The 12,913-nt window shown below is 34.4% G+C and overlaps 1 protein-coding gene across 1 annotated transcript in view; it reads left to right on the top strand.

Moving 5' to 3' along the window:
- Window positions 1–73: 73 nt before the first annotated feature.
- Window positions 74–12,913, top strand: part of LOC104157134 (rotatin-like) — a gene marked incomplete at its 3' end in the record, with an annotated part of 37,069 nt that continues 24,229 nt past the window's right edge. The window contains 10 exon segments of the mRNA XM_009695061.1: window positions 74–116; window positions 935–1,122; window positions 1,746–1,944; window positions 3,769–3,858; window positions 5,006–5,084; window positions 6,435–6,508; window positions 6,511–6,548; window positions 7,080–7,230; window positions 8,153–8,318; window positions 10,842–11,023. Coding sequence (XP_009693363.1) covers window positions 74–116; window positions 935–1,122; window positions 1,746–1,944; window positions 3,769–3,858; window positions 5,006–5,084; window positions 6,435–6,508; window positions 6,511–6,548; window positions 7,080–7,230; window positions 8,153–8,318; window positions 10,842–11,023 — 1,210 coding nt within the window.

Raw genomic sequence — 12,913 nt, 5'->3', positions numbered from 1 at the left:
GTGTTCTGCCTTCTGCTTTTCCCCACTGCCAAGGTGGAGGGGACGGTGGCACACGGTGGTGCTTCCCTCGGAAATGTCGAAGGCTTTCTCCTTCAGATACGGGGCCTTTCGAATCAGTGGGCTTGGGTAAAGTTTGGTCTGATTTGTGACTCTGAGACGGCTTTCGGTATCCACAATGTGTTGTGGTAGAGGTTTTCAGAATTTAGTCGTGTGCTTGAAGAAAACGGCCGTCCTTATGTTTTACATTTGGCACCAAATTATATCGGTGTGTTTTTTAATATTTCACACTCTTATACCTGCAGACATATACGATTAGGTTACTGCTGGTGGGTGCAATTGTGGGGCAACAGAGCTGGCGAAGGGTCTGGAGCACAAGTCTGGTGGGGAGCGGCTGAGGGAGCTGGGGGGGTTTGGTCTGGAGAAGAAGAGGCTGAGGGGAGACCTGATCACTCTCTACAACCACCTGAAAGGAGGGGGTGGCAAGGTGGGGGTCGGTCTCTTCTCCCAGGTAACGAGCAATAGGATAAGAGGAAACGACCTCAAGTTGTGCCAGGGGAGGTTTAGTTTGGATATTAGGAAGAATTTCTTTGCTGAAAGGATTGTCAAGCATTGGGATGGGCTGCCCAGGGAGGTGGTGGAGTCCCCATCCCCGGAGGTCTTTAAGAAAAGACTGGAGGTGGCACTCAGTGCCATGGTCTAGTTGACATGGTGGTGTTAGGGCAAGGTTGGACCGACGATCCCAGAGCTCTCTTCCAACCTCATCTGTTGTGTGATTCTGTGTTTGTCTTCCTGGTAAGCATAATACTAACACAACAAAAGCTAGTTTTTCACAAATCTTTTATGGTATTCTGTTTGTCCGAGTAAGAAATAAGTTGTGTCAGATGATTTTATGGGTGGTGTTTAATCCTTTTTTTTTTTTTTTTTTGTGGGGCAGGTCATGAACTGGCAGAGATAAGAGAACGATCTCTGAAGACTATTCTGTTTAAATTAGATCATAACCTGATTTCATATGCTGATCTGGTCCATGAAAAAGTGCTTTTCCGTAATCTTTTGGAGTGGTTCAATTTCCCAGACGTACCAATGAAAGAGGAAGTGCTAAATTTTGTGAACAGTTTGATCAAGGTATGATATACTAACATTTATTTATATTTAAACTATATGTCTTTAGCATGCTAAAGCTAAATAAAACTGGATATAATTTCATTTTGTAGCTCCATGAAATGGGATTTTTAGAGTGTTTATAAAGATATGAATAATAAAGCCACATGTGTGTAGACAGAAATGAAAACAAATTGAATGACTTGCAATGGGTCATAAGGATAACTGAAAAAAATCATTCATTTCTGGGTTTCTACTTTAGTTTCTCTGCTTCTTCAGTTTCTCATTTAGTGTTTAATTTCTTCTATGAGACATGATCTCAGCTAAGCACTTCCACTGTTCCTGGAAAGTGAAGATTTGAACAATGGTGCAGCTTATTTTAAAAAAGTTGAGAAAATGTTGCAGCAATTTCAGAGAACTCAGGTTCCTACATTCTTGTGTTTTCATCACTAAACAGCAGCTATACAGAAGAAAAAAATAATCCCATCTTTGATGGTGATGGATGGTCTAAACAAATAAAGGCAAAATCTAACTTAAGTTTTGATTGCCAGTCTTTCCTTTATTCCCCGTCACCCCACCTCCCCCTCCAAAAGACCTTGAGACTCCTCAGGCTAACCTTGTCAGTTATTTTTTTTGTCCTAATGTAGCATCCACCTGCTGCCCAGAAAATGATTGGAATTGGTGCAGTGGAATTCTTCTCTCAACTTCGCCCCAATGTGAATCCAAACTTACAGGCTGTCGTTGATGGGATTATGGATGGGCTGTTCTTCCTTCCTTCTGGACTTCCTTCTAGTTCTTCATCAGTCTGTTATCAAATGCAGTCTCAGCCCTCAGTAGATCAACCAGGTAAATTACATATTTTGAAATATGATTTATTTAAAATGAAAATGAAGTAAATGAAAAGCTTCTAGGCTATGAAAAGTTGAAGTTTTCAGGCATAGTAGGTGAATTATCAGTGAAGTGTATGGTAAGCAGATTCTGCCAGAGAAAGTGTGATCTTAGCTAAATCAGATAGTGCCATTCCTTTAATGGAGCTCTCTGCAGGAGAACAATCCTGTTGTTTGTAATCAAACTTCTCTGTCCGTTTCTTCACTGTGTAATATCTGTTTGTTATACTGTCAAAAGGGCATGACACAGGACGTGAACTTCCAAAGACTGCTTTATGGCAGTAAGTGTAGCAACTTTGAACAAATCTGTAATTAAGCCAGTATGCTTTGCTAGTTTTCTCTGCATAGTAGATTTAACTTTGAGAGCAATTCAAATCTTTAAAAAGGATTAAAAAATTTAGAAAAGGAAAAAAAAAAGGAAGCAGTAAGTGATCCTAGTGGAATGATTTTTAAAACTACGTTACTGTCGTATGCACTATTTGCTTAGTTTTGGGTAAGTATTTGTCATAGAAAAATATGTAAACTTTGTGTAAAATTTCACACACAATATGAAGTGCTTCACCTGTGTGTGAAGTGCTATTACTTGCTTCTTTTATCTAGTTTATTATCTGTCTGTTACAACGATTTACAGTGCCTCTTAAATGTAGTCAAGAAGTAAACCCATGTGGTTCTCCTCTTCTGCCTTAAAACTTTTAGCATAAAGTATAGAGGAGAAAGTCACGTACTGTGGATGTACTTACTTCATCCTTCTGTTCTTGTGGGAAAGGCACTGCTGTTGTGCTGCGTGGTGTGGTAATGGCCACACCTCTGCTGCTCATGCTGTGCAATCTCGGAGATAAAAGTAATTTTCCCGGGGTTTCTGCAGCCTGTCTAATGCTTGGAGTTTCAGTTTGCTAGAACTAACTGGTGGCTGTTCATGAATTTATTTTTTTTTTTTGCCCTAAGGGTTTAGCTAGATTTTTACCTAAGATTGCTACTATATGGAGAATAATATAATAACCTTTTACATATGCATTCTTAAACTACATCTTTTTGAAACTACCCAGTTAAAGTATTGTACATAATTTCTACTTATGCTGTAAATTGTATACGTGTGTGGAAAAAATAATCTTAATGCTTAGTAACAGGAGTGTTGTATTTTTCTTTCTATTTTAACTTCGGTTACTGGGAAAAATTGTAAACTAACAGTCTGGGCATTATCTAGTTTGATCCTTTGAACCAAATATTATGTTCTGGAGAGGTTACTTTTAATGTTACATACCTTGTGTATATTTTGTTATACAGTTTGTGTATTAATTAGATGTATTAATAATACACATATTATATATGGGGGAGATAACTTTTCAGCTGACCTGAAAAGACGGCAGTTTTGGTAGAAGATGATTTTAAATAGTTAATTAAAAAAGTTAATTTTATTACTACATAGGTAGATTAGAGGAGAACATTTTTTTTTTTTTGGCTACCAGTTCTCCATCAGACTACGTTTTGTATAATTGATTTTGCTGTTGCTTGTACGATATGTGAGGTAATGTAAGAAAATGGAAAAAAGCTTTACAGTTGCAGAATAAGATTGTAAAAATAAACATTGACATGCTCTTCTTACTCTGCTTTCCTGATCATCTAAGACAATTTTAAATTGGTTTCCTTAATATGTTAAAACTCAACGGCAGAAAGGAGGCAGTTCAGGAAAAGCGTGAAGATAAATTGAGCTTTGCTTTTAGTTGTTTGTTTTGTCTTTTTTTTTTAGTGTGTATTTTTTAAACTTACCCTTTATTTGTTTTAGTTCTGCCTCAAGAGGAATTATTCAATGGATATTTTTGTCGAGGTAGAAGTCCTCTGCCACAGTTAGAAACACCTCCCAAAAGAACAGTTGGTATGTGTAGTTATAAAATAAGGATATGTTAATTACAGAAAGTGCTTAGAATTGTAATTTAGATTGAATTCCATTACAAATATTATTATTGACTATTCTTTTTCCTGTTGTTATTCTGTGAAATCTAGTATTGCAGAAACTACAATTATAATGCTTATAAAAATGACATTCATCTTAATGGACCTTTCTCTTTTCTAATAAATAGTTAGTGTAGCTCTTTGGAATATGTAAAGTATGTTAAAATATGCTGTAATTTTAAAAATTATTTAAACTGCTAATGCTTTTTAGAAGATCTGTGTTCCATAATCAAATGTGGCTGTTTAGGTAGCTTTTTATTTCGACAAAACTTAGTCTGAAGTACCTTACTACTTTTCACAGAACTAGATTAGGTGCTTTAGAAATCTTGACCTTGTATCTAAATGAAAATAGTGTTATGCTTTTATTTTTTTATTGGTAAAATGCTATGAAATGGTTCACTGAGAAACACAGCCAGTATTATTTTAGCAAGTCTTTGCCTGTAGTAGCATTTCACAGGAGCGTGTCATATTTAACATACAATATGATGCTGAGAACTAGATTTTAAAATATCACTTTGGAGTTACTGTATGTAAATCACCAGGTTACTTTTTTTTTAGCAGTGTATCAGCTATCTTTAGAAATGCGCAATAGTTATTGCAAACTTTAAGTTAAAAGTAGCTTTAAAGCTATGTTAGTTAAAAAGTTATTTTGTGTCATAATTTAGTAACAACTATTATTATTTCTACTGCTTTAAAAGTAAAAGCGTGAGGTCATTTTTCTGTTTTTAGAGGTCATGCTAATAAATATTCTTTAGTAGCAGAACAGAATTATAATTTGATTGAAGGCATGATGTGGGGTTCGAGCACTCTTCCACTAATGCTGTGTTTTCTATTTGCTAAATCTTTCTTCAATGAACATATTTCATTTTGATTTAAGATGACCTTAATATTTTTTTGATATTGCTGAAAACTCCCATTAGAAGCACCTAGGTTTGTGCGAGTCTATTTAGTAAAGGTATTTCTATTTCAGATAGTGTGTAGTTCATAAGTTTTTTGACTAGCAATGGAAATATACAGTGTAATGCTTCTGTAAAAAATACTCCAAAATATCCGCTCTCTATTTTTTGCAGTGAAATGCTTGAAATTTTCCATATTTCCTTGGCTAACTCTGACTTCAACAGATAGACATGTTCTTTCATCGAATGAAAGGTACAGTAATAGAAACATAACAGTTTGCTTGTAGTTGTTATTTTTCTTGGGTAAGAGTGGTTCTAAATTTCTGTCCTTCTGCATCATTAGACTGTCCCTGTAAATAACGCAAGGAGTTAATTTTTGGTAAATATTCGTACAAGCTGCACTGAGGTTGGGCAGAGCAGATAAACAGTGGGTTGTAACAGCACACGTTTTCTGTTCATGTTGCTTTCCATTCTTGGTGTTCAATTCAGAGTACTTTTTTGTTGTTGTTCATGACACTTCAATCTGTCTTTTAAATTTCTCAAGTGGATCATAGATTTCATTTGGTTAATTTTAGAACAAGCTGGAATAAAATCATTGTTTACTTTACCCCCATGGCCACTTGTCAGAGAAATCCATACTTTCAGTAGTAGCTTAACTAGGTTTAGCCCAGTAAATTTAGATACAATGCCTTATCCAGGCGGTCTGTCATTCAGATCACCTTTCTGCAGTGATTTTTTTGTTTGTTTTTTTTTAACTTTCATTTAGAAAAACAGTGTTTGGAGTGACGCAAGGATAAGTTCTGTAGTTGGGAGTCCTTGTGAGTTGACACAGAACTGGGATAGATTTCTAGCATAGTCAGCAATGCAGTATCATGGACTGGGCTATTTAACAAGTCTACTCTGTAAGCTTTCTTGTAATAGGTTTTTGGTTTTTTTTCCTTTCCAAAGATCTCTGAAGCTGGAAAACCTCTTCAGTGTTTAATTTACTTTATACTGGAGTCTAGAAAAACAACACAGATCCTTAAAACTGGACATGTTTGGGGTTTTTTTACAGTGTTTTCAGAAACAGTGGTTTCTGAAAAAATAAAAATAGAAAAAAGCGAAGTGGCATACTCAGAAGGTTCTTATTTTTTACCAACATACATGTTAGAGAATAGCTAATGAATTTCTTCCTTTTATGTGATTTCCCATGTATGTAATTCAAGTGCTTTTAAATTATACACAAACCTTGGTAATGAAAAAAGCTTTCTTTTATTGGTAAGAGTTTACTTGCTGTATACCACTGAGATAAGCGTTAGCTTACAAGGAGTTGTCAGTCTTATCTGAATTATAAATTCAGAATCAATAAAGTTATTTCTCTTCTGGGACCTTAATTTTACATGTGGTTTGATAACAGCTGGAACTGAGTTGGTTCTTTATTGTATACAGAATTAGCATAGCTAAGGAATAATTCAAGTTTAAAAATGGTATGACAATAGAACTACAGCATTTTTTTTCTTTAGATTCTTCACGGCTGTGATTATAACTTTCTTGTAAAGACTTGTTCAAGCTAATGATTACTGGTTGGGGTTAATACATATTTACGTATGAACTGCATTTTTAGCTCTTTGAGGAGTAACAACCAAAGTTTAATTTGGAGTACATGCGAGCTTCTTCAGGATGTGATTATGCAAGATTTTTTTCTGAGATCTTCCTTCAAAGGCCGAAGATTGTACAGGCAAGAATTCACATGAAGTTAGAGGGTTTTATTGTGCTGTGGTATAAGTTGTACCAAGTAAGAATTGATGTAAATGATACATTTTTTTTTCTAAACAAAGTAGCTAAACAAAAGGTCCTTTATATAAACACTAGGTGCATAGAAAAGGGGACATTAGCTATATATTGTATTTGGAAAGTTATTTGGTTGTATAATATATATTGCTAATCAGTAGTGAAGTGTGAAGTAATATTTTGTTTCTTCTCGGTAAGATAAAATTGTGTCACTGTCATATGCACACCCTCTAATGGGCTCCCATAATGAAAGTAGTGACTTTACTGGAAATTTAATGAGGAACTCAGCTTTTTCCTTAGGACTGATGGTCTTCATTCAGTAAGAGAACAGTAGTTAAGCCTATTTATTCTTTGCTGTGATTTTTAAACACTTAGAAATATCTGTGAACTCTATTTAGTGCAAAGCTCTTGCTGGCATGGTTGTTCATGAAGGTGCATTAATGTTCAGTTACCAGTGTTGATGGTTTTGTATTTGTAGAGCCTCTTGTCTCTGCTAAACCTGGCTTTTGGAGGAGATGGAAGACATCGGTTAGCTTTGCAGGCTGTGTCATGCTTGCAACAGTTGTGCGTCTTCTTGAGAAGCAGACTTAACTTTCACAGAGATCCAAGTTTTTCTTCCACAGTGCAAGGTAGGTATTTTAAATATTTGAAATGCTGTGTGTTTTCACTACAGTTAAGATTGTCTAAAATTATTGGGGAAAAAAAAAAAGCCAACCCACAGTTTTATAGCAAAATCATCTTGTGAAACTGTTTTGCTAAATGATGGTATTCAGTACTAATCATGTTAGTGAATAATTTTTGATTACTTGCATTATTTTAAAATACTTATTAATTTTTACAATCTGTGATTTTCCATTCCTCAACTTTTCCCAGTATCCAACTCTTTGTATGTCAGCAGGAGAGGGATTTTTAACTAAAACTAAATGAAATCTGTGAAATAAGTTTCAGAAAAGTTTTCAAGCTATTACTGCTTAACAATTTAGTTACTAATTTCATGAACTATGTTAATTTTCTGGTTTTGTTCTGATGGCTGAAAAGAGTTTAATCAATGTTTTGGGTTTTACAGTCATGAGGGCTATTTCACAATGTTCTTAGTGCTTAAATTTTGTAGATTTGATAGTGTAAATTAGTTATAATGATCTGCCTGTTTCCATTTTGTCAGCTGAATTTAATCAACCTTGTTTCTGTAAATTGGTAGTCTGGTTCCCTTCATAAGATTGTCAATATATTTGCTGCCTTAATAAATTATATTGGCTGTTTCTTTGCTAATTCAGTTACAGCGTCAACAAATCCAATAGCCTTAGTCAGACATTACGTTTGTATTTTTAAAACTCAAGATTTATGATTCAACTGTAATTTTCAGTGGTTTTGCCTTGGAATTGAGTTTCCAAACTCTGCTAGTTGTCAGTGATACGTTGTCCTAGCTCTCCAATATTTGCTTGGTATTTTCCATACCCTACCTTAGTTACTTTTAGCATTACTTCACTATGTAATATCATTCAGAATAATGGATTCCACTAATGGAAAATGTATGATTTGTGTTACATAAAGGCACAACTTCCCAGAATTCATCTATATCTTACTGTCAAGAAGCAAGAGGTCCTCCTCCTTCTCAGAATCCATCACCTGGAAGTAGTAGCCCTCGGCCATCTGTGATTGGACGGACCGTTCAGCGTCCTAGGGGAGATGGTCAGGATTGGGATGCAGTGTCTTCCAGGTGAATAAAATAGGAAATAACTTAGGATTTAATTAAAAAATTATTAATATAGGATTATATGATCAGTCAGTGTGTGGGATGATGTGAGAGTTTTGTTAACCTGTGAAAATTCAAACCATGTTTATGAATTAAGCAGGCAGTTCTTTAAGTGGTGTTCAGAATACATAGGATCAATTTTACCTGCCACATTCTGTACCCAACCAACAATTTTAACAAAATCTCTTAGTATCAATTGTTATTGCTTGTGCATGTATTTGTAAGACACAGAAAAGCATTTATTCAGATTATTGCTGTAAAGTTAGGGATTTTTCTTTTTCTTCAGCAGATGACTCCGTAAGTTCTTTAAGTTGAATGACCGTTCCATATGTAACAGTGTACAGTATTGTCAAAAATGCGATGCTGTATCAAGATTTCCATTAAAGTCTTTAAACCTTGTTGTTAAATCCGACAACAAATTTCAATTGTATAAAGTCTAAAATTTGACTCCAGTGTGAAATTATGAATTGTCTGCACACCCTCAAAATGTTGAGGTTTTTGTTTGTGTGCTGTTTTGTTACTCAGCACAACAGACTTAAAGCTGCTGTTTGAGAACCAATGTCTTTTAGTATGTAAGAATTTAAAAGTTCTTGTGAATCCTTGCTCTGTGCTTGTTGATAGTTCTTTTGAGTCTCTGTAGTATATTGGCTTAGCTGATTGAGTAACTCCTAGGTATTCAAATAGACTGTGGTATTACTGATGAGAATAGCTCACATAATTAGTTGTAAATGCATCTTGAGAGTCATATTAAATGGTTATTTTTACTCATCTTAAGTCTTATTAAAGTTATTTTTGCTCATCTTAATATTAATTTTTTAATATGTAACTAATGCGGCACCGTGAACGAACTCCAGGCTTTATGTGTACTAGGACCTGACCATTTTCCAAAGTTGAAGAGTTAACAGTTTAATAGTGTCTGATGTGTATTGTCCGAGAGAGAGGGATGGCCTGGCTAGCAGTGTAATAAGGAAATCTATGGAAGAGTGAGCACCGGTTAAGGCGCTGATGAGACATCTACAAACCAGGGAGTGGTAATTTATTGAAAGTGTAAGACCATGTTATGGGCTGTTCATGACTGTACGCTTTTATCTTCTTGCATCCTGTGTGCTGCAGTAGAGCTACTCACTGCCCATGAACCGTGCTTCTTACAAAGATATAATTTAGCCCAGAGGCAGCCTAAAGAAAAATGTTATATTGAACAGAAAATATGATAAAGGGACATGACCATAGTGTTGTTCAGACATTGTTGATTTTGATATGAAAGAGCTGCTCTTAGAGAATCTTGTCTTTTTCAAGATAATTGTAATATAAATTACTTGTTTATTACCATTCCAGATGTAACTCTTCTTTTATCTTGTTCTTAAATCTTGAGACTCTTCAATCTATCTGTTTGTCTGTTTCAAATTCTGCCTGGAAACTTAACCTTTCCTCTTCTGAATTGTTTTTATGATTGATACCTCTCCTTCCTTACCCTCTGGTAAGTGCAATCAGAACCGCTATAATTGGTGAACTCTTCTGTTTTGCTTATAATCTTCTATCAACCTCTTAAATTCAGTTAGCTTTTAAAATCTTAATTACTACACCTTTTACATTTAGTGAGACAATATAATGTAACACAGTCATACCACAATTCAGTTTCGTCAGCATGTTTAATAATAAAAAAAGCAACCGAACAAAAAACAGCTATAAAAGTCATACAGGTTTTTAAAGCAATTCAGGATTGGTCAGTGTTGTTTAGCGTAAGAAAAAAACATCAAAAAACATTTGTTCTGAGTTGTGTTAATTACAATGCTGCCAGTGGAATTAGATTCTTTTTGAAAGCAGTTAGAAAATAATAAAATTATGAACTATAGAGAGAGCTCAGAATTTTAAATAATTATGTCTATAATAACTATATGTTTATTTTGTAATACATACTTGGTTGCAATTAAGGCTTTCTTGGGCAGGGGAATATTTTCTGTTTTACAGTGAACAAAGAAGTCCTACAGGCTTAAACATAGACTTAAACAATTTTCTTTCTAAGAATTCTTATGGCTAGCTGCACAGAATAGTTTTAATGTAGTAGGTATAGTTCAGGCTGAAATTTGATTTAATAGTGACCTTGCTTCAAGCAACTGATAGACTTTGTTCATCAGAAGTAATGTTTCAAATCAACTGATATTGATATCATATTCATTGCTTGTATATTTCTTTCGGTACACATTTCTAAGTGCATTTGAAGATGGCTGCCAAAACAGTATGCATTCACTTGTGATGCTACCAGTTCTGACATTTAAAAAACTAACCAAACAAAATCCCCCTCTTCCTGCATCACTGGTGGATAGCACAGAAAGTTTGGGATGGAAGGAAGGATATGCATTCAGGAAGGAGGACTTTAAAATACTTGATGCTATTTTTAACATCTATGCATATATGGGTTTTCTCTTTGCAAGAATGAACTATGTCTCTTTTTTTATTTATTTTGTTTTCTTTGTTTGTTGTTTTAAGTGGAAACAGTACTCAAGCAAATGCAAACTCCAGAATCTCTCTGCATTCCCCACTTGATGTAGGACATATTGGTCTACCAGACAATGAAAATGAGGACACTTTGGAATTACAGATGAAGCAGCTTAGCCTTCCTCAGTTCTGTGTTTCCATCTTGGAAAATGCAATACCTCTTCTAAGAACAGGTGAGAAAGTTTTGAATTGAATTAAGTGTTTCACTTATCTGCCCTTCCTGTCTTTAGTACAAACCTCAAAAGAAGTTGGTATTATGAGGTGAGTACTTCAAATAAATGAGGTAGAGGTGATTACCGATATACTGTAGCTAGTTAATAGTTCTTTTCTTGTGACTTTGTTCGGGTCATAAGGCTTGAATCTTCCAGAATTGCTGCAGAAATTTCAAGTGCTTTCCTGATGGTGGGAAGTAGTGGTAGGAAGAAGTGGGTGTGTGGTGGAAAAACAGTGTGGCTGGATAAAATGTCATTCAACAAGATGAAAAAATAATGACACTTAACAAAACGTGTTCTGATCTCTTCAGACATAGAGTTTTCTTCCTGTTCAAGAAATAATAAACAAAAATTCTGGGAAAAGGTTGATTTTTAGTCTTACGAATGCAGTATCAGATTTTAATTATGTTTTAAGAAACTGAAGTAATGGTAGTCTAATTGCAAGTAATGATTTTTGTTTTAACTTGTAAAGGTTTGAAACTGCAATGACTTTTTGAAGGACAGTCATTTTGCACTTAGGTTATCTAAAATTGTTTTACAACTAAATACTATGTCATTCAAAACAGATATTGGTAAATGTGGTAAGGTTTTCAAATATAGGAGCTAGAAATGTATATCTATCTATGACTAGGTTACTAAAAGTTGGTTTTTTAATATACCTCTCAACATTTCCTGAGCTTGGTAGAGGCTTTAACTTATAAAAATTCTATGAAATGGGTATGAAACTTCCATTTACTGTTGTTTTCATGATTGTATATGTTTATGACTTTCTGTCCTGTCACAAAATACTAATTTACTTGTGTATTTCATAGTAACATCAGCATTAATCTGTGTCCACAGGAAAATTACTCAATCTTTTTTTTTTTTGGTAATAAATCAAACTAAAACGAATAAAAATTTTGTTTTCCCCTTTCAGAATAGTGAGATTTAAATATTAATTTTTCACAAGTGCATTCATGATTTCTGGCATCTTCGCTTTTATTTATAATAGAAAATACGTTTTCTGCAGTTTTACATTTTTTTACATTTTCCATTTTTAGGCGCATGTTACTTCAAATCTGCAGAGTTAAAATACAGTGAGTTTTTCCATCTTTCAAGATTCTTTGCATCTTATCATAGAACTAAAATGGTTTCATTTTCAGATGAAGTTGATCTGTCTTTTTTACCCTCAGTTTTTTTACACTTTTTAAACTCTACTAGATGGCATTTCTTCTTTCTTCCACTGTGCTATAATGAGACATAGATTGTAAGCAAACTAGTATTTTTATCCTGTTCTTATTGATCTGAAATGCTGTGATGTGAAGGCACACTGGGATACTGTGAGACTGCAACACACAGTACCACACTGTTTCTTGTGTGGTTATATTTTCTGAATTGTTTTCTTTAGTAAAATCAGCAGGCACATTTACTAATGTTAATATCACCTTATATGATATAGTGTAGATTTTCTTCTAACTGTTTAAATTACTGGGTAAACGAAGATCAGTAAGCTTACTGTAAAATCCACTTGCTTGTATTTTACAATATAATGTGTGTTTCATTTAAGTTCAAATTCTGTTCCTTGTGGAGATGTTCATTGGAATTTTTCTTCCTTTGTGCTGACCTGCGTTGAGTGAAGTCATTTCAGAAATCAATAGTGGTGTGGGTTGTGGTTTTTTTAGTTTTGGTGGTTGGTTTTTATTGTGTTGTGTTTTTTTTTATTTGTGATCAGTTTTAAGCTACCATACTTGCCTGAAGTTCAGTGTTAATACTGCATGTCTGAAAGACAATTATTTAAATCTGAACAGCAAAAGATTTGTTTTACAGTCGTTGATTATATCTGTCTTACTGTGCATTTAGTAGTAATGAAGA

This window comes from Cariama cristata, unplaced genomic scaffold (genome assembly GCF_000690535.1).
Source record: "Cariama cristata isolate BGI_N322 unplaced genomic scaffold, ASM69053v1 scaffold7542, whole genome shotgun sequence".
Classification (NCBI taxonomy): Eukaryota; Metazoa; Chordata; class Aves; order Cariamiformes; family Cariamidae; genus Cariama; species Cariama cristata.
The sequence above is the reverse complement of the archived record's forward strand: the minus strand, read 5'-3'. Positions and strand labels throughout refer to the sequence as shown.